The sequence below is a fragment of the Magallana gigas genome, chromosome 9 (assembly GCF_963853765.1).
Source record: "Magallana gigas chromosome 9, xbMagGiga1.1, whole genome shotgun sequence".
Lineage (NCBI taxonomy): Eukaryota > Metazoa > Mollusca > Bivalvia > Ostreida > Ostreidae > Magallana > Magallana gigas.
In genome coordinates this window covers 18,317,518-18,339,052 of record NC_088861.1, presented here as the reverse complement: position 1 = coordinate 18,339,052, position 21,535 = coordinate 18,317,518, and the positions used below count along the sequence as shown (strand labels likewise).

At 33.3% G+C, this 21,535-nt stretch overlaps 1 protein-coding gene across 4 annotated transcripts; it reads left to right on the top strand.

Annotated features, from left to right (window-relative positions):
- The first annotated feature begins 1,371 nt into the window (after nucleotides 1-1,371).
- On the top strand, nucleotides 1,372-19,575 carry LOC105346267 (lysine-specific histone demethylase 1A). 4 transcript variants are annotated; one of them, XM_011454770.4, is made up of 18 exons: nucleotides 1,372-1,561; nucleotides 2,842-3,076; nucleotides 3,494-3,627; nucleotides 5,205-5,283; nucleotides 5,660-5,752; nucleotides 6,300-6,406; nucleotides 6,729-6,810; nucleotides 7,195-7,289; nucleotides 7,415-7,438; nucleotides 7,720-7,862; nucleotides 8,203-8,293; nucleotides 9,110-9,244; nucleotides 9,631-9,704; nucleotides 9,869-10,017; nucleotides 11,398-11,696; nucleotides 12,016-12,258; nucleotides 16,349-16,430; nucleotides 18,896-19,575. In XM_011454770.4, the coding sequence occupies exons 1-18, from the start codon at nucleotides 1,481-1,483 to the stop codon at nucleotides 19,108-19,110; spliced, it is 2,361 nt and encodes a 786-aa protein (XP_011453072.3). In that variant the 5' UTR covers nucleotides 1,372-1,480; the 3' UTR covers nucleotides 19,111-19,575. The 4 variants fall into 4 exon arrangements, with proteins under 4 accessions (XP_011453072.3, XP_011453071.3, XP_011453074.3 ...); XM_011454769.4 differs by having other exon boundaries at nucleotides 9,857-10,017; XM_011454772.4 differs by lacking the exon at nucleotides 7,415-7,438.
- The last annotated feature ends 1,960 nt before the right edge of the window (nucleotides 19,576-21,535 follow it).

Sequence of the window (21,535 nt, the reverse complement as noted above, 5' to 3'; positions counted from 1 at the left end):
TAATTGAGTTTTTCAATTTCTTGTCATTTTCCGATTTTTCAGATCATTGATTGATGAGATGGGATCAGACATATTATCTTGTATCTAATTGATTTTAACAAATAAAGTGTGACTCCTTCCAATAGTATTCATTGAGGCGTGTTTAAATAAAGAAACGCCGAATAAGGATGACACCGTTTTCTCTACGGGTATGGGTAATAATTCACCATAGTCTTTCTAAGATTTCAACATGGATCCTTGGTTTGAGAGAGAGAGAGAGAGAGAGAGAGAGAGAGAGAGAGAGAGAGAGAGATTTCCTATCATCAATTTTTCGTATTTTCTTTCTTAGAGTTTTTTATAAAAAAAAATTTAATAAATGTAACACATCTTACACTACCATTAATTAATTACGTATGAGACATGAGCATACGGCATACTTTTCTTGAATGATCATAGAACTTTGCACTGATGTTGTCATTATTTTTATTACGTGTTATGATTTTTGGACACCATGCATATAAGGTAAATCGAACGCTCGCCTTGTATAGGAATCGGGTCTTCGTTCGATTGAGCTGCAGGTCTGCAGCTCCCGGTCTGGAAAAATTCGGATCGTCTATCCGATTTTTTTTTCAGACAGGGAGCTACAGACCTGCAGCTACGTTCGAATAAACGCTTCAACCGTGGCTAAAACCCCTTTACCTATATGTAGTAGATCACTGCGGAACCACTAAGGCAAGCAGTTCGTTGAAAAACAGTTTGTAATATTGACACTACATTACTTATGAGAGAGAGAGAGAGAGAGAGAGAGAGAGAGAGAGAGAGAGAGAGAGAGAGAGAGAGAGAGAGAGAGAGAGATATTCCATTGTGTATATGTGCATGATGATATGTATAAAATTTTCACATTATCAAGTTATCAAGTAAAACATCCTAAATTGGTCATTAATTGTATATAATTTACATGTTCACAAGCACTTAAAATTTGGAGAGAGGAAAATGTAAGTCTGAATTGCTTACATTTTATTTATATACTTTTGAGTTATTTGCTTTTTTTCTTGAAGCGATTCGGTAGGGTCAGTATAACCCTTATATAGATAAATGACAGCTTCTTGGCAGTTTTACAAACAAGTCGTTTACACGGAGAAAAAATAGCAACTTGCGGCATTTTTTAAGGAAAAAGAAAGACAACTTTTTGACAAAATTTTTTAAAAACTTTTACAATTTATGCATCAATGTTGAGAGAAGAATTAACAAGCACTTTATTTATTATCATTGCACAGCAGTGACAGAAAAAATGCAAGTATTTCGTACTGATTTCTTGTTTTTAACGATTATGTCTCATAAAAAAATGCACAAGTTTCTCGTCGTCGTTTTTCTGTCGGGATCGGTATTCATAAATTGATTTTCTTCCGGCAAGCGTTCGCTTTGTCTGGAAAAAAAAATAAAAAAGAAAAGATTTGTGACAACTTTAAATTACAATTTGCAAAAATATATTTGTAAAATTATGGAAGAAAAGAAGCGATCTCCGACAGAGGAAGACAATGACGAGGAAGGCAGACGCTCAAGCCGTAGGAAGAAGGCAAAGGTGTGTCCCGAATTGACTCGGTTGTCATTATGTTGTTATAAATGCAGTGCATTATGCTCGAATATCTTCGCGTTCATAATCCTTTAGATGACCAAGTCAGTTTATATTGATTTGGTTTTATTGAAATTCATTATAATTTCTTCTAAATCAGTGTGTTACCTGTTTTCTCGGTCCAGAGGTTTCAGTTCAGGTGTATATATGATGTAATATGTAAACGGTGTAACCGTTGGATCGAGCGCAGATTTAACACAGTGCTGTTTGATTTTTGCAGAATAAAATTTATTTGAAACGCACACAGTAGGATCCGCTTGGTTGCCTACTCAAATCTTTAGCCAAAGTTTAACTAAACGTCGCGTGCTCAGTCTACATTATGACGTCATGTTTTAGACGTAAAACGTACACGTTTTGTCTTCGGAAATAGCCGAAGAGAGTTACGTTATTCAGAACTTTTTTGATTACTTCTTTCATTGTTTATCAATTTAAATCATATAAATGCAGCAGTAATAAAATTGAATTATTCAGTATCTAAAAGATCAATTCATTGATGTTCATGTTTATATTTTCCATCCGATAATATGATAAGACATACATAGAACTAGTCATGTTTCTTGATTGAAGCACTATTGAAACTTATCTGGTTTCCTTTTTAATTTCTTTTAATTCAAATTACCTTTTATTGAATCACTGGAACTTGTTTCATCGAGTTTAGGGGCAATAAACATCGATAAGTACCAGTCATTCAATGATCGAACTAACTTTTTAAAAACAAAATGGCTGACAATATGGCGGCGCCCAGGGCTGGAAGAAATTTTTTATGGCCTTAGTACCCCTGATTCAACTTTCATTTTTCACTGATTTTCTTATATATATGTGTTACCATTAATCCTCGCTTCGCTAGGCGGGCTTCACCCGCCTCTCGCTGCGCTCGGTATAATGTATAAAAATGCTGTAGAGTGCACTCCTTTGACATTCATACCCATTTATCTCAACGTGGACCTTTACATTTCTTTTAATTCCAACTTCTCAGTTGCATACACTCTGATGCTAGGTTCAGTAAAAACCCATGGACTAATAAAATAGATGAGAAAGCATCCCAGGTTCATATATTATTGATATGTGTTTAAATATGTCAGTATCTTAAAAAAGAAGGCAAGAGAACCATAGGTAGATTCCTTAATATTTTTTTTTTCTACATAGAGATTGATGAGTGATACATTAATTCAAAAATGACAGAAGTAGATGAATATGAATTTAATTGGTATCCCACACACATTATATAGGTTGAATATAAAGAGGTAGAGGAGCAAGTCACAACTGTTTCTGATGAGGACATGGAATCAGATGAGGAGAAAAAAGAGAAGGAGAAAGAGAAGGAGAAAGAGAAGGAGAAAGAAAAAGCTCCTGTTGAGGACAAGAAACCTCCTCAACCTCAACCTACCCCTCAGCCTCAGCCAGCTGCCAAGACCGACCCAGAACCGGAACCAGAAAATGACAGTGAAAATGACGACCCAACAGGTACAATTAAACCTGAGAAATTTAAACTATATAAGGATTGATAATCTAAAACTTTACACATTATGTATTGAAAGATTCTTTAAAAACAAGTCTAGCAATGGTTATCAGAACATGTATCTTATATTAATTGGCATGTGTGTTGATGCAAGAAGGCCAATAAAGTTCATGTGGTTAGAAGCTTGAGTATCCTTAGAATAGCTATTAAAACCAGATATTACAAGGGATGTCAGTAACTGAGGAAACATTTTTTTTCCTATGATATGTATTAAAGATTTATGTTTTTATTTCCCCAAAGAGCAATGATATATTTATATAGAAGAGATTCTATATATGCAATAGTTTATCATGTTTCACATGTTGTAACTTTCAATATATTTATATTTCTATATATTTATATTTTCTACTATAAACTACTAGGTTTAGAAGGAGCAGCTTTTCAGAGCAGAGTACCCTTTGACAAGATGACATCACAAGAGGCAGCCTGTTTTCCTGACATCCTACAAGGTCCACCTCAGTCCCAAAAAGTCTTCTTACATCTCAGGAACAGAATTGTGAGTTACACATGTTACATGTAATACTTGTACGAGGGTCAATCAAAAAATACGAAGACAATGTGGCTGTCTATCATATATTTTTCATGAAAGTCATATTTAACAGATTAATCTGTGCACCAACACTTCTGTTATTGATATACGAAGTTTTAGTCCATTTGATGAAACGGTATTTTTGTTACCCCTTTTTAAAAACAACATGTTTTGTCACCACGGCGCACGGTAACGTTCAAAACATGACGTCAATATTAAACACGCACAGTTTATAGATAAACCCCATCTTTATATCACGCTAAGTCTCTTGTGTCTTTAACCTTACAATTTAAAATGACACTGAACCACTTAACATCTTATTTGCACACATTTGTTCAAAATCATAAGTTAGTTCTTCAAAGTTTTCATTTTCTAACCGTCTGTCTCTTGGTTTACTGTAACGATAACCCTGAACGTCGGTTGACGTTACTTATTTTTTTACCAAATATTTACAGATATTCTACTCTCTTTCGGACTGTTTTATATTCAAAATACAATTACCACCACTCCCACAAAATATTTTACAGTTAAACACAAACTTGCAAATAATTGTTGACTTATTTTTTGCACCACTGAGCATTTTCACAGCTTGTGTCGGCTTTTTCCTGGGTTAAATCCATTTTGTTTGTACCTCTCGTTGCGCCGTGACGTCCGGCGACGTCGATGTTTTAAGTCAATTCTAAAGAGGACTATCTGTCTTTAGTTACTAATATCTGTTCGACAAAACAATATATCCCGTCTTTATTTGGAGCATATAATACCAAGACAAAACTTAATTTGAGGTTTCAATATTATTTGCTTTTAAGCCCAATTTATAGAGATATTACTTTCAACATTATATGGTTTATTGTTGACATAACACAAATTTTGACCGTGCGCCGTGACCTCATTTTTGCAGGATTAGATTCTAAATAATTCTTAGAAATAAAGGAATTGAATAACTTTTTTTTTGCACATTGTTTGAAACTGTTGTTAAATTATGTCTACCAAATTTAGTAATGATATGACGTTAAGTAACATAGCTATGACAAAAGTCTTCGTATTTTTTGATTGACCCTCGTAGGTGTAATCATTGTAAAACTTACATGTAATTTTTTTAAAGTAAAGAGGAGTCACAGTGGCTCTATCTTTACATGTTATTCATGCATGATTTCAATTTCATCACATTCATAGAATTTTTTTAAAATGATAAAAAGCATTAAAGGATAAAAATTGACAGGATTTGGATAAAGTGTTGTCAATGAAATAAGTAAAAAAAGGGGGGCTTTTAAGTCAGCTGATTTATATAGAATTCTTATTTAATCATTTTTTACATGAAGCTCTCTTTGATAAAAGGAAAAAAGTAAGGTACGACATGTATCTTTTGGTAAAAAGACTATCTTTGAGTGAATTGCTCAGAATTTAATATATAACTTGCTTTCCTTACATTCATACATGTAACTTAATATCATATTGAATTTAGTCATAACCAGATAAAAACAAAACCTGTGAATGTATATTCATTTAAGATTTTGTTTTCAATATTTTTTGTTGTTGTTGGATAGCTTCAACTTTGGCTGGAGAATCCCAAACAGCAGCTGACATTTGAGGTAGCCTTACCACAGATAGAGGCGCCATACAACAGTGAGTCGTCAGCTCTTGTAGTCTCATTTATCACACTGTGAACCAAGCTGCCGTTTAATATATTACTGAATATCGATTTAAGTATAATTGCTTAGACCCCAGTGAACCCTAAATTGAACTCTAGCTGAATCAATAATCATTTGACAGAAGGACTTTTTAGTTGTTTTATTAGGTAAATGTACATCAATAATTGATGGAAAAGAAATTATATTATATAAATAATATTGTACATGCAATGCTTCACTTATAGCAGCATAAGATTTCATGGGTAAATGAATACCAAGTAGTAAATGGCACCCCCCTCCCCTTTTAGACAAAAACTCATTATTGCTAGCTGTCTTTCATGTAATAAAGAATGCTGTTTTATGTTTTTTAGGTGACGGTCCTCTTGTGATGAGAGTACATGCGTACTTAGAGAGGTTTGGCTACATCAACTTTGGAGTATTCAAAAGACTTAAGCCACTTCCAGGTAATACAGTTTTCTAGAATAACACTTTAAATCTGAATGCATTGAATGTGAAAATAATTAATATTCAAAAACAGACACAGAATATTTTTTTGTTAGATATCAAGAAATGTCATGAAATTGTTATTGTGTTTGAAATTACAGTACTTCACAGCAAAGCAATTATATATACTTCATAGCTGACCTATGAACCTATGTAATTGAATAAGATGACTCGAAGTATTGGGATGGCAATTACTACCAGCCTATTTAAAATGTTGAGAAAATCAACTTCATTTTCACACAATTGAAAAAACAAAAAAATAGAGCTTCGTTTTTTAATCAGGCAATTTTTAACACCCCACTTTGTCACTGCTGCTGCATACTGAAAAGGGGAATAACTCTTCTCATAATAAGATCTTCTCATAATCTTGCAGTAAAAATTTAATAAATCCTTGTCTGCTGCATTATTTATTTTTTTTTTTTTGAAATTTTTTTGACAAAGAAACTAAACTTTATATTTAACTTGAACTATTTAGTAAATATGCTGTGTTTTTTTTTTTTTTTGCAGCCAAGAAACACGGTAAAGTGATAATAATCGGAGCCGGAATAGCGGGTCTTACAGCAGCCCGACAGCTGATGGCATTCGGAATGGATGTCACCATCTTGGAATCAAGGGTGTGTTTGCAAGTACTTTTTAATTGTTCGCTAGTAAACTTTATGGATAGTGTTGAACATTTGCATGAACAGGTAGTTTTAAGATGGTCTGTCTCTGTGTGCATCTTCATCAAAAATCCTTTGACACACACAATGACTTCATGCTTGGTTAATAGATAGATTGTTAGTCAAAGTAAAAAGTATTTGATGAGTGTGTGCTTTGGAGAGGGTAATTTCTTTTAATTTTCTAGACTTGAAATATTGCTACAGTGCGAACAATGATAGAACATGTTTTGTACGGTCTTATTTGTAATAAGAGTGTTTTTGCTTCATTTATCAACAGGACCGTGTGGGAGGAAGGGTGGCCACCTTCAGAAAGAACAACTACGTAGCTGACCTGGGCGCGATGGTTGTTACCGGTCTTGGTAAGTTAACACATCCATCCAAACTATAACGTACAGGTATATCTATTTACCTTTGTGACATTCTGTATTTTTCTATTTATGAAATCATTTTTATATCCCAAGGAATAAACACACATATAAATTATAAATTGTGCTGGTGGTTGTTTACTATAAAAAATGTTACATTACCCCCCCCCCCCCCCCAAAAAAAAAAAAAAAAAGAGTACAGAGTTACATGCATTTGATTTCTGCAGAGTTTGTAACACATGCAAGTAAAAAATGCCAGTTATGTGGTTTGCAAGATACACAAACCTGAATGAGATTGATTTGATAACAAGTGTTACAGTTGATTTTTTTATATACTTACTTTACATAGAATTATTTGTGTGTGTTTGATTTCTTTAGGAGGGAACCCAATGACGATACTGAGTAGACAAATCAACATGGAACTCCACAAAATCAAACAGAAATGTCCTCTGTATGAAACCAGCGGAAGCACAGTATGTTTATTTTAAAATAAAAATTCCTTTGAAAACCTTTCGTGTGTAACAAAAAAAAATAAAAATCTCAAACTGTTTGAATTGTTAAAAAAATAGTGTTTCTGTTTTCTTTCATTTTTCCAAAGTTACCCAATGAAAAGTTATTGCAGGCAAGATTACATATTTAATAATTTTTTTAAATATTTTTTTTTTTTAATGAATTACTTTGAAGTTTACTTTACTGCTGAGCGAGAATGCATGCATATACAGAGCTTTGCTGCAAAAATGTAAAGAAAAAAAAAGAAAAAAGAAAAAAAATTGGATGTTTATAAATGCATGAATGCATCAAAAAAATGTATTAAAGTGATAGGTCATATAACATTGTATCTTTTAATATATATTTTAAAATCATGTTTGGTAAAAATTTTGATGACATAATTTTCCCCCATAGGTACCCAAAGACAAGGATGAGATGGTGGAGAGAGAGTTCAACAGGTTACTGGAGGCCACCTCCTACCTCTCCCACCAGATGGACTTCAACTTTGTCAACAACAAGCCCGCCTCCCTGGGGCAGGCTCTGGAGGCGGTCATCACGTTAGTCTTGTTTCATCTCACCTTTTCTCTTTTACCCAAAATTGCACTTTGAATTTGTGGAACAATGCACTTGAAGAATTTGTTAGTTGTGGGATTTTTTTTTATCCCATGAAGCAATGTGCAACTGCTTGTTTTAATGAAAACTGAGACTTTTTTTTTAATGAAAGCAAGAAAGAGTTTGTTGACACAGTGAACAATTTGTATTTTCTGTCGTGTATTTTGAATCAAGTCCTCTTGTGTATTTGTATTCGTATGAAGCTGTTATTATTAAAAGTAGCTTTTATGTGAGTTTTATGAAAATGATTTTTCTTATGAACGTTTTCCTCCATTTTCTGTACAGAATGCAGGAAAAACATGTGAAGGAAAAGCAGTGCGAGCACCAAAGACACATCATTGAGTTACAGGAGAAACTCAAGAAGAACCAGAACTCTGTAAGAACAACCTACATTTATCTCCACAGGCATTCACGTTCTAAAATTCTACATGCATACTGTTAATGCTAGTTGTCAAGTAAGTGCCTTCTATGGACAGACATTACCCGTGGGTATTTAATATGCAGATGCATGATTTAGCACACTTACAATTTTAATTCTTTTTTTTACAATACATGCGGGGGTAATTTATGCATATTTAAGCATAACATTTAACAAGTGTAAATATCCCCTCCCTTAAATAACCACTTTTATAGTATACTGTCGATCATGGGTGAAAAGCAGAAAGATTTTAATTGGCATTACAGTATGCTTGATTGGAGTGAGGAGTAACATCGATAAAAAGATTAAAATATGCAACATTCATGTCTCAAATTGCATTGAAGTGTATCCCATATGTATCAGAATCAAACATTTCCTCTTTTAACATGAAGTTTAGAATTATTTTAATAATATACACATGTGTACACATTACATGCACTTTCAGTTATCTATCTATAGGTTTATTAATATATTATCATTTGATTGTGAATTTTACAATGATTATAATTTTCCACCTATTTTATTTTTACCCCATTTGCCCTCATGCATTTATTGTGAGGAAATTTTACCCTAAAAGAATGTTAGAGTTATCTTTCTTCACACTATTGTGTTATTAAAGTCTGTCACAATTGTTACTAAGTAGAAAGTAACATGGGGTAAAATTGCCCTCTTTTTTTTGTTTCTAGATACTAGTATGTGGATAAAAATAACTATCTTTTATCAGATGTGAAAATGCTGATTTGCCTATAATATTTTTTGATCTTTATCTCTTAGATGCTTTCTCTGAAAGACAAAGTAGAAGAGCTACACAAACAGTGGAAAGAGGCATCAGAAGTTAAACCGCCAAGGGACATAACTGCTGAGTTCCTTGTCAAAAGCAAACTCAGAGATCTGAATGCAGCGTGCAAAGTAAGAATTGGGACTTCTTCTAAAACAACAATTGATCTTCACCTACTGGATATTTCTCAAAAACAAATGATTTAATATGAGTGCCTTCTAGATTACCATTGGTCAGACTTCAAGTTGTGCTGCATGTACCGAGTGATGTAAAATATATATTGTGGATTTATTTCTATTGATTTTAAGTTTGTGTTTATACATTTTTATTGTCACTTTTCATATCACCCACCTTGAATGTCATTTTTACATACGGATAGGTAAAAAGAAGTCTTGATGACCCTGGATAATTACTTTTATCCATCTTTAATTCTTATAATCCCCTAGAAAGTGAATTTTTGAACTCAGTAAATGTACATGTTTATGAAAATTTGATGATTAATTCTTACGATCTGTAGGAATATGAGCAATTACAAACTCAACAGAAGGAAATTGAGGACAAACTACATGAAATGGAAAACTCCCATCCAAGGTATAATTTGGTTGTGTTCTTTGTTGTGTTCTTGTTATGAACTTTGTTTTTATGTTCGTGTTCAACTCTTTGTCCTGTTCTCGTTCATGTTCACCTTCACTGTTGTTCGCTGCATTGAGCACAATTCAGGCAGCTCCGCTAATTCTCTGTAGATTTGGTTGCAGTGACGTGTACCTGTCCTCTCGAGATCGCCAGATCCTCGACTGGCACTTTGCCAACCTTGAGTTTGCCAATGCCACACCCCTCTCTTTGTTATCACTCAAACATTGGGATCAGGATGATGACTTTGAATTTTCTGGCAGTCATTTAACAGGTATTTATGATTTTTTTCAATTTCTATAATAAATTGATGTTTGGTCCTATTTACTTTGAATTTTGGGCAGTTGTTTAATAGGTATTTATAATTTTTTTTCAATTTCTAGAATAAATTGATGTTTGGTCCTATTTTGTGTTGAAATTTACTTCAATTTGCTGGTTGTCTATATTTTCCAAAAATAGATGTCAAATTCCTTTTCATGTTGTACTTTTGTGATATGGAATTAAAAATGAACCTGCACTGTTTAGATTTAGGAGAATAAATAAGTATGATTTAGTCTGTAAAAATTGGCAACTTGAAGACCAATGTATTCTGTAGCCTAGCCTTTAGCTATCTCTGTCTGGAAAACAGACAAAAATAGACACTGTCAAGTCAACTACTGCAGACTAATTGAGCTAAAGTTTATTAGAAGGGACAAGAACAGGTTGTTTGATTTTTGTGTTACGTGTTTCTGGCGGAGTGTTTTCTCGGCTCTGTTGAGTGTTTTTCCAATCACTCTCTAATTGTAAAGCCATTACGCTGTTTGATTTTCACAATAGGCAGTTTTAGATAGTTTTGTTTACTCTGTTTGTGGAGGCTGTGTTTGTCTGGGTGCATGTTTGTCTCTGTCAGGAATTACATAATCTGCAGTCTTGGGACGTAATCTTTTCTCCTTCTCAATTGTTCTTTAAGAGTTTACAGGGTCTAGGAGACTCGAATATTTTGATTTTTTTCGAAGAGGATGATATATGTACATTGTAACTCTTGGTTTTATGATTTTGTTTATTCTGTCTTTTAATTTTTATTATTGGTCATTTATTTTTATAGTTGTCTCACTGAGTAGTTTTTGTACAGATGGTTACTGTAATGTACAGGTACATGTACAGAGAATAAAAGTTTGATATTTCGTCTAATATATGAATATTTGACAGTGCTCATAAAATCTATGTTTAATTTTTCATCAAGTTATATTTGACTAAAATTTCAAAGTATAATAGCACCCATCCCAGTATCTGCCTGACGGCTGATTAATTTTGGCAAAGTTTTACTTAATAGATTATTAAATGATGTACATGCAGAGTAAACAATTGTTTTAACTATAACTATATGTGGATTATTTTGTGTAAATGGACTGCACAAACACCACAGATTTACAAGTTACGTATTTTTCCCACAATGATCACTACCATCATATTATGTCATATTTCTCCAAACTATGTCAATTTGCCCTGCAAAAAAGGAGTATTGCAGTTACCCTGAAGGGGCCTATATTTCTCATCTCATTATATTTGACAGTAAGAATAAATTCATATGGTACATTGTTGCCAATGTTTTTCGTCTTGCAATATTTGACAGTGCACGAATATTCACAGTTTAATTTTTTACCTCACTTAACAGTGCGTAATGGCTACTCCTGTGTCCCAGTGGCCCTCGCAGAAGGACTGGACATCAAACTGAACACGGCCGTCAGGAAGTGCAATTACTCGGCCACGGGGGTGGAGCTAGTGGTCAGCAACGCAAAGAACAACACCAATCAACAGACGCTGAAGGCCGACGCTGTCCTCTGTACCCTCCCACTGGGCGTGCTCAAAGAGTGTATCAAGGGTAACGGCCTTAACTGTGTCCAGTTCAGTCCCTCCCTGCCCGAGTGGAAATCGTCGGCCGTGCAGAGGATGGGATTCGGAAATCTCAACAAAGTATGTTTATGCTTTTTCAGTGAAATAGAAAAATTGGTTGCACTAATGTACATGTAATTCAAAAATAAAATTTTGTTCCTGCACCCTTCTTTTGAATTATTAATGCAATTTATTGAATATGAAAAATATATACCGTATATATATATTTTTTTCCCAGATTGGTATGAAAGAGTTTAATTGATGGCCATATAAATTTTTTTAAAAATTCTGGAAAAATCTTTCATTGTAATTTAGCAATGATTGTTTCTACTAGAAATCCGAACTACGTGTATATTTAAAAAAAAAAATTCTAATGTACGTGTGTCTGTCTCTTTTTCAGGTTGTGTTGTGTTTTGACCGAGTGTTCTGGGACCCCAACGCTAACCTGTTTGGTCATGTGGGTAGCACCACGGCCAGCCGCGGTGAACTGTTCCTGTTCTGGAACCTCTACAAGGCCCCCGTGTTACTGGCACTGGTTGCCGGGGAAGCGGCAGCCATCATGGAAAATGTTAGCGATGATGTAATTGTCGGGCGGTCTCTGGTGGTCCTCAAAGGCATTTTTGGAAACAATGCTGTGCCACAGGTAGGTTCAGTTTTACGAAAAATTATAACTCCCTCCTTTAAAGAATTCATAAATAGGAAGTTTGCTCACTTACATTGTTTTTATTTAAAATACGTTTACAAGAATTTGTAAAGCTTTTGAATAAAACTAAGACTACCAATCGCTCTATATTTTGCTTGAAATCAGTATCATTTTTTAAATTAACTTGTTTGAAAGCAAGAAATAGATAGTTATGTCCTACTGAAAGTCCAAGGCCTTGTTAAAATGGTTCTAGATCTTGAGCTTAACTAACAAGGAAGAAGCGGGACAGCATGTAAAAATACACTTACTAACAATAATATGCAACAAATACGGGTATAATTTTCTTTCTCTCTCTCTCAAATTTATTAAAAAAATTTTCTCTCTCTCTCTCTCTCTCTCTCTCTCTCTCTCTCTCTCATGTTTGAAACGTATACAATTTTGTTAAAGAACCCCCTTCAATTTGTAAACTCTCAACAAGCCATGTATGTTCTAGATACTGCATTATGAAGCTATCACAGCTGCCTACACCTTGAACTAACTGACTTGCAGCATAATTTTCATAACTTATTTTTTTTTATTGAATCATCTATAACCTTGAGGTTTATCAACAACGATAAAGAGGTCCTCTGTATTTTCTGACATTTTTCATGTTTCATAACAAAACATCAAAGATTGTTTTGAATAAAAGAAAATAATTTGTGATTCTTGTAAACATATTTCCTTTTGTCAACATTTTACAAAAAATACTTAATTGTCTGTAGTATTTAGTTTTTTTTTTTACAAGAATGTTTATACACATGCAACTGGTTTTTTTTTAATCTCTTTCTGAGTTTAGATTTATGTTAACTTTATTCATGTACATGTACTCATCATGCCAGTTATTAAATTTCTTTTTATACCCCCGCAAACGAAGTTTAGGGGGGTATATTGGTTTCACCCTGTCCGTCTGTCCGTCTGTCTGTCCGTCCGTCTGTCCGTCTGTCTGTCCGTCCGTCTGTCTGTAGACGCAACTTTGTCCCCCCTATAGAATTTTTTATTACTGCATGGAACAGTTTGAAAATTTGTACATATGTTGAACACCATCTGAAGATGTGCACCTGGAATTTTTTTTAAGATCAGACAAGATTTAATGATTTTATGACAGTTTTCATTTTCCTTATTCTATATATTGTACACTAATGTTGAAAAGTAAGGGAGGTAATCCTTACAGATTTTATTAATTAATTAATAGAAAACACTCTAAAATATATTTATATAAATACATCCAGATGGAGTTTTTTGTCTTTATGTCTTAATTAATAAAAAAGAAATTATTTTTTATAAGTGTTCTATCAACTGACAATGCAAAGTTTTTGTTTGTCAATGATAAATTCTTAGGAGCTAATAAGAACATTAAAGACAAGTGTGGCTGAATTCATTTGTCCCAAGGGAGCCATTATCTGAGCCATGGTTCAGATGGAGCATGTGTTTAGGGGAAATTGATAATCTGTAAAGTGGGTGATGGTTTTGGGGCTATTTTAAAACTGTTTCATGTAAACCAAAAGGTCTATCATTATAAGGAAATAAATAATATAATTATTAATAAAGAAGTTAAACTATTTTTAGAGGTTGTTTAAATTTATTTGTCAAGTAAATTGATGAAGTGACCCTATTGGGCATTAATTTTAATGAAATTCAAAATTACTGATATGATTGTAGTGTTTTGGCAATTTTAAAATTGTTTGTAATATTAAATTTTCTTTTTTTACATATTTTTACATAGTATGGTAATTATGGTAATGTTTTGGGAGTTTATTAAATTTAACAAGTTCATCAAAGAAAATCATAGTCCTATGGGATCAATTTTCTGATATGGAGTTCCATTGTGCCATAGGAGAAAGTGAGGAAAATTTGAAACAACTAATTGCATCTGTCAAGACTCTTATTAGAAAGATATTGAAAGTTTTATCAACAGAAGAGCATTGCTTGGCTACTGGTATTTCTATTCACTGCAAAGGGAGGGATTATTGTCATTTTGTTGGTTTTTCTTTAAATCAATTAAATTAAAAAAATATATCATCAAATACATACATTTGTAAAAGTATTAATACTGTTATAGATATGTATTTACAGTGAAATTCTGACAATTTTGATTTTAATTTTTCTTTGTTAACTATTTTTTTTTTTTTTTTACAATTATAGAAATTTTTTTTTGTATGTGTTCCAAACCTTTATTATTCAATTCAATTATTTGTCCCATTTGAAATTAGCCTAGCGGGGGTATTAGTCCCATTAGGACAGTTCTAGTTATTTTTACAAATACATGTATAGCAGCTTTGTTGAAAAAAAAATCGTTCCGTAAAATTCAATTTATTTTCATATTCATGCCAGTTATCTGTACTTTAAAAATTCTATAATTATATAAAAAATTGCATTACTTTAATATTAATGCCTTAATATGCATTTGGAAGTATGGGTGATTCAATGTTATCTATGTTTTGTTTTGATATGCGTCATTTACCCTTTTTCCACTGTAAAAGAAAATGAAAATTGTTAATGCTTCAAAACAAATAAAAAAAAGAGATAATTTCAGTTCCCAGTCTATTTCGTGATGTTTTCGTAAACTTTAGTGACCATAAATCTATCAGTTCATAACTCTATCAGTAAAAAGAAGACTGTTGACTTCAGTTATTATGATGTCATGGGGCTCTGAATTTAAAAAAAAATAAAAAAAAATAACAGACAATTCTTTATATTTTTTACATGAATTACTTCTAAGTGACCTAAGTGTACAGACTTAGACTCTTTCCGACATGTTTTGCCGCTGATCAGATCTTTTACAAGCCGGAAATTTACGACGCTTTCTCTAGAAATAAATCATAATACCAAACAGATCAGCTTTAAGATTTCCAGGGATATAGGAGTGTATGTTATAAATAATGGATTAAAAAAAACCGCCACCCTTGTTTTGATGAGTTGTTATAGAATGAAATGCTGAAGAGAGAAAAATAATTGCATTTGATCAAAGAACAATACAGCTTTGTATAATTGTGTGAGAAACTCTGTTTGTTGTTCAACATTTTAAAAGTGATTGAAATTTTTCCTGAACTGACTGAAATGCTTGTTGCAGATAGATGAGAAATGCATGCACTTGCAGACTCATTTGTTTGTGCAGCTGCACTTCTTGATTTTCAATTTTAGTGTTTTTTTTTTGTGCCGATTAAAACCACTAATGTCAGTTTTGCCTGTGGTAGGGACACTTTTATGTGAATTATATTAGATTTTTTTTTTATATACGTCTTTGAAAAGTGCATTATGTGTTCTGATGAATTGTAAGAAAATACACATTACATTTTGTTATTTGCTAAAAAAAAATTTTGACATCTTCAAAACATTTAGTAAAAAACCATTTACCCACCACATAAATGACAGGTTTTCACTTGTAATGAAATTTATTTTGTGAATTTGAAACCGAAGTCTTGTATATTATGTGTTCTTCGACTTTTTTCAGCATAGTTTTGAGATATATAGAAGTCTGTTTTTTTGGCTTGCAGCTCATTGTAAACTATTACATATACAAGCAATAGAATCTAAATTTTCAATCCATTTTTATAATTACCAGGATGTTACGTAACGAGATAGTGCTCTTAATTGTCTAATCAAGTGACTACTGGTATATTGCAGCTTTCTAAAAAGTTTTTCCACGATCGATTCATTCCATTCAATCTAAAAATCGCAGGAAAAAATTTAAAACACATGAAAAGTAATAGCAATACATATGCTGTAGAAATTGGCTTACAATTTGCCAACTATTATGTATCACCCTCTTCCCTCTCCAAAAAAAAGAAAAAAAAGAAATGAAAATACTCAAACAAATTTTACCCAGATGATGGCCAGATCTTTATATCTGCAAGAGATATGCAATTTAGAAACAAAACATCATTAATACAACGTCAATGAAAAAAATCTTTGCTTATCATATAATCATTTGACTGTGAGATGCACTGATTACGTAATGGTTACCAGTCAAAAACTATCACAAAAATGTTTCAAATACAGATAATACCAGTAAATATCATTTCTATAAGAACTCTTTCATTTCTTCTTGCAGCCTAAGGAGACCCTGGTGACAAGATGGAGGGCTGATCCCTGGGCTAGAGGATCCTATTCTTTTGTAGCAGCCGGCTCTTCAGGTGTGATTTTATTCAAATTATTTTCAATTGCTTTCAGTGTGCAATGCATGGTCCATTTTCTTAGTTGAAACTCTATTAAATGGAAGCTGAGATTTTACAAGTTCTTGCTACTGTAACATATCTATCCAGCAGAGGATGGTTGCCAAACCTTTAGTGAAAAGGGTATAGAGATGTTGATGTAGGTTCTGTATCTAAAAAGTCTATGGGAGATGGTGAGATGGGATGCAGAGAAAAATGACTAGACCTTTTCTACCTTTTTTCCTATCCTTCAAATTGGTTTTAGCATTTGCTTGGCCTTACTTTTCACCAAAATCTCATGAGACAGGAAGAAAAGTATTAGTTCTTGCTCAAGCAATGCCAAGAGGCAAAAAAGCCAAGCTTAATCATATGGTGCTTGTGGGAGGTCAAATATTGGTGACGCGCGTACAAAATAAAGTGACTTCATTTGTAGTATCATTGAATGGTTTTTGAAATTTCATGACAGAAATTCTAGAAAATTTTTCTACAAGTTGAAGGTCTCTTATTATTGAACATGTACAGTTTATGAAATTTCTCTGAAAGAAGTTTTGTTTTTATCTGCATAGCTAGCTGTGATCTATTGTAAAACATTGAGACCTTGTTTATCCCACAAATTGTAAAAAAGGGAGACAATCCATCAACTGCTCCCCCAAACTTTATGCCTTTTTTATCAAGTATGTTTATAAATGAAAGTTTAAAGGAGAATGGAAATTCTTGTTGCATTATCTCAAAAAGGCAGAGATTAATGCAATATCTTTTCAGCATGTGGTAAAATAGTTTAACCATAAACATTCAACCTCTACAGGATGTTTAGAATTATTCTGTTGAAAGTTATTGCGAATTTGTTGTTTGAACAGGAAATATTCAGATTTTTGCAGTGTTGAAAAGTTATAAAAAGCCCACGAATGATTTTTTTTTTTTTACCAAAATTTGATAAAACTTTTCTTTTGAAAAAAAAATAGGATTGATCAGAAAAATTCTTGCTAATTATCAACAGTATGATCACATTGGTGAAAATGAAATATTTTCTTCAAGGCTATTATCACTTGATTTGAAGGGCTGATAATTCCATGTCAAAAAAATGGTGTTCTGCTTACTGTTAAAAAGAAAAGGTTTATAAAACAAATTGAATTGATGAGTTGTCATTAGTTTTGATAAGAATATCAGAAAATGATATATAAAGAAAATGTTTATTAATGTGTGTGGCATCGTCAAGGGGATACGTTGAGTGGAATTTAGTACATTGTTCTAATAACATATAATACATGGAAATTTCTCTCTCTCTCTCTCTCTCTCTCTCTCTCTCTCTCTCTCTCTCTCTCTCTCTCTCTCTCTCTCTGTGCATGTCCCTTAATTCTGCTGTGAATAGAAAACATAAATAATGATATTTTGATATAGTAACATAATTTTTTTTTAAATTTAGATTTTTACATGTATTTATACCTCCTTTCATATCAATTATTTAACACACATTTAATACTAATAATTAATTAATATTAATTTATATTGAAATTCAACAACACCATTACCTACTTTACTAATTCATTTCACAAAAAAGTACCTCCCTCAAATGCCATTTACTTTTTTATATGCTGACCATACACATTATTCTATTTTGTTGTTTCGGTAAATAAGCACTACTTACGCAATCTAAAATCAATTTCTGTTTTGAGAAACATATGTATAGCTTACTATATACATGTAGCTGTTGGAAAATATCAGCAATATGTAAGATGAAACAAACATGTATTGGCTACTAGTTGATGAACATTGTCTAGACGATTTACCCCCCCCCCCCCCCCTCTCCCAATGGCAAACTCATGCTGACGTGTGACTGCTCTCTCGCATAGTTACACTTCAGCCTTGAAGGTTATTTAGATATCAAGTAAATAAATATCTGAGCAATTGGTGTCTGTAAAATTTCAACATGAAATTGACATAAAGGGTTCAAGGTCAGGCAATTTGGGGAAAGTAAGTAGTCATCATCATGACCTTGCTAATATGTTTAAATACTGGGTGGGGAAGGAGGCGTCCAAAACCATATTTCTTAATGTTATACCTTTTTCCGCAATTTCTGTTTTCACATTTTTCATATTCTCATTTCAGTTCATGTTTTTTTCTCATTTCAGTTCATGTTTTTTTCTTGGCATTTCCTATTTAAATGTCTGCTTAAAATATATATTTCTTGAATTCTTTTTTTTTTTGCGGGGGGGGGGGGGTGTTACCATTTGTGATACAAAATATTGCAGCATACTTTAATGACATTATAATTTTCTTTTAACGTGGCGCCTATTTATTGAAATACGGAAGTAAAATTGGGCGGGGGGGGGGGGTTGGGGGGGTTGGGGGTTATGCAGATTATATACAGTGGGATATATAAACGGCATTGGCAATTGACATTTTGAAACAAAGTTGCAATAAAGCCATTCCTTTTTTTCGTTCCACAGGAAACGACTACGATCTGATGGCAACCCCGGTCTCTCACACGTCGGGGGGACTGCCCCGCCTATTCTTCGCGGGGGAGCACACCATCAGGAACTACCCCGCCACGGTCCACGGGGCTCTTCTCAGTGGTCTACGGGAGGCGGGTCGGATAGCGGACCAATTCCTTGGGGCGCCGTACGCCCTACCCACCCACAAAAACGAAGGGGTGAAGACGTAATAACAACACACATCAACGACATCCATATTCCAGAGTCATTTTACATTGCCGAGACATACCTAACATGCATTTGGGTTCTTGGCATGTTTAGAAGTGCAGATACGGGACTAGCGTATTTCTCTTTTTTTTTTTACCTTGAAAAAAAAAATCATTTTTAGAAACCACTTGCATCAGTGAAAATGGCAGCTGCGATTCGAGTTGTAATTGTTATGGCTAACTTCAAATGGTTCGTGTTTATATTTTGTTGGTGATTAGAATACCGTGCATGTTTTTCGTATCATCAAGTTAATGCAATACAAACTACCCTAGTATAAAACTGTGTCAATGCAATAACCATTGATACGCTTTCATTTATACATCACAGTGTGTGTTCTTGGCATATCTTCATCATTTTTTCATCCAGTCAATTTTGCACATCGCCGAACCAGGCGTTTCACGATGTAATAAAAGTATGTGACAAATGCAGGTTTTTTTTCCTTTTTATTTCCTCTCTATTTTGGCATGTCGGTGGAATGCAAATTGTGCATTTCGAAAGTGCACAGAAATAAAGCAACACCGGAACTTGCTATCATTTTTCTCTTGAAGTCACAATTGTTTATTTTTTATGACCAACTTGTGAATTTACGGTCGTCTGCTAGCGTTTGCAATAACGACAATGCTTACCGTGTGTTATTGCGTTGCAATGGCTCACCAGCTAGACAACGATTGACAAACTTCGATACGCTGTATTTACTGAAACAGCTATTTTGCATGGAAAATGGGTTTACCGGTTATTGTTCTGTAGAATGTTGTAAAGCATACAACTCTGTAAGACTGTCCAAATTTAATATTCAATGTTTAACGTCATCTACGGTCGTAGGTTTAAAAGAAATTGTCGTTTAAAAAAATTCAACAAACCTCCATTTTCTTTAGAAATCATTACATTTGATTTAACTTATCGCAACTTAAATACTGCAAAATTAAAACTACAAAATATTTTGGTTTTATGGATTAAGTATCGGCAGCCCAACTGATTTGTCTTTACAACTTTGTCTTTACAACTTTTACAACTTTGTCATTAGAACTGACAGAGCAGGCCCTGGGACCATAAAAGTTAGACGAGCTTACTTTTGATCTCAGACTCACTTTTACAAAAGGAATAAATATTGCAAAAGAGACTGAAATCAAAATTGAGCTCGTCTAACTTTTATGGTGCCAGGGCCAGATCATTAAACATGTAGTCTACTTAAAACTTGAATGCTCAAAGTATTTGTATTATTGTAAACGAATAAAAATCACTTGAATTAAAAAATTTGATTTAATAATATTGCCCTTCTTTGTAGGTTTTGTATTTCAAAGATGGCGTTCTACATAGAATTAACTTCCGTCAGCCTAAATAAAGCTTAAAAGTTTGGGATCTCGAAAGATCAAACGTGCTCAGGCATAACTAGTAGCTCATAGTGGTATTTTTATTACCAGCCCTCGACTTTGTTGATGCGTGTAACAATTAATAGGAATTTTATTTTTAATAATATGTACAATTATTTTTCCTTGGCGAAATGTTGCCAACTTTTTTTCAACCCCCCACACTCCTTTTGGTGCAGACGTTGTATTCTAGGATCGACAATTAAGTTAATCCAAATTATTTTGAAACACATTATCGTAAAAAAAAAACACCGATTATCTTAACAACTATGTTTACAAACAAATGAGGGAAACGTATTAAAGAATCTTCGAGCGGGTTTTAGGGGAGAGTTATAATAACACTCATTTGCCAACTGTTTCGCCACATTTCGAAACATTAAACAGTTTTTACTACTAATGCGTTTCGAGGTTACACATTTAATTAATTTCCGACAGTTTCACCTGTTATTTCTGCGTCTTCAGATTCTTTCTAAATGAAAACGTTTTTTATTTATTTCCCTTTAATGATCCCGGTTTCGATATATAGAGAATCAAAATAGGAGCAATCTCGTTTACTTGTTGTTCTGCTAATTATAATTCGGCCTTGCCTGCGGCTGTCTTGTGTGAGATAGCGAAGCGTTTCATTATAAACACAGCAATCCCCGTGTATCCGGAGTATCGAGGTACATCCAGTGATGCTAATTCAGGATAAAAATACAAAATAATACAACAGACCTTCATTCTATACACAAGAAAACAACCCTTCCACATGGGGATAGATGACACTAATTACATACGGAATGATGCAATTCCGCACTTACCAAAATAAACCGCGGTGGTTTTTTAGTTGTACTGTATGGCGTTTTTCTCCTTCTTACGCATTTTCTCTCACCTCTTTCAATAAGATGATTAGGATCAAGTTACGATGATAGATACTAAACAGGGTTCGTGTGTTGTATCAGGAAAAAATGAACAAACTTTATCTATTATTTAATTGCTAAATATTCTGACTCATACGCAAGGTCATACATTGTGTGTATAT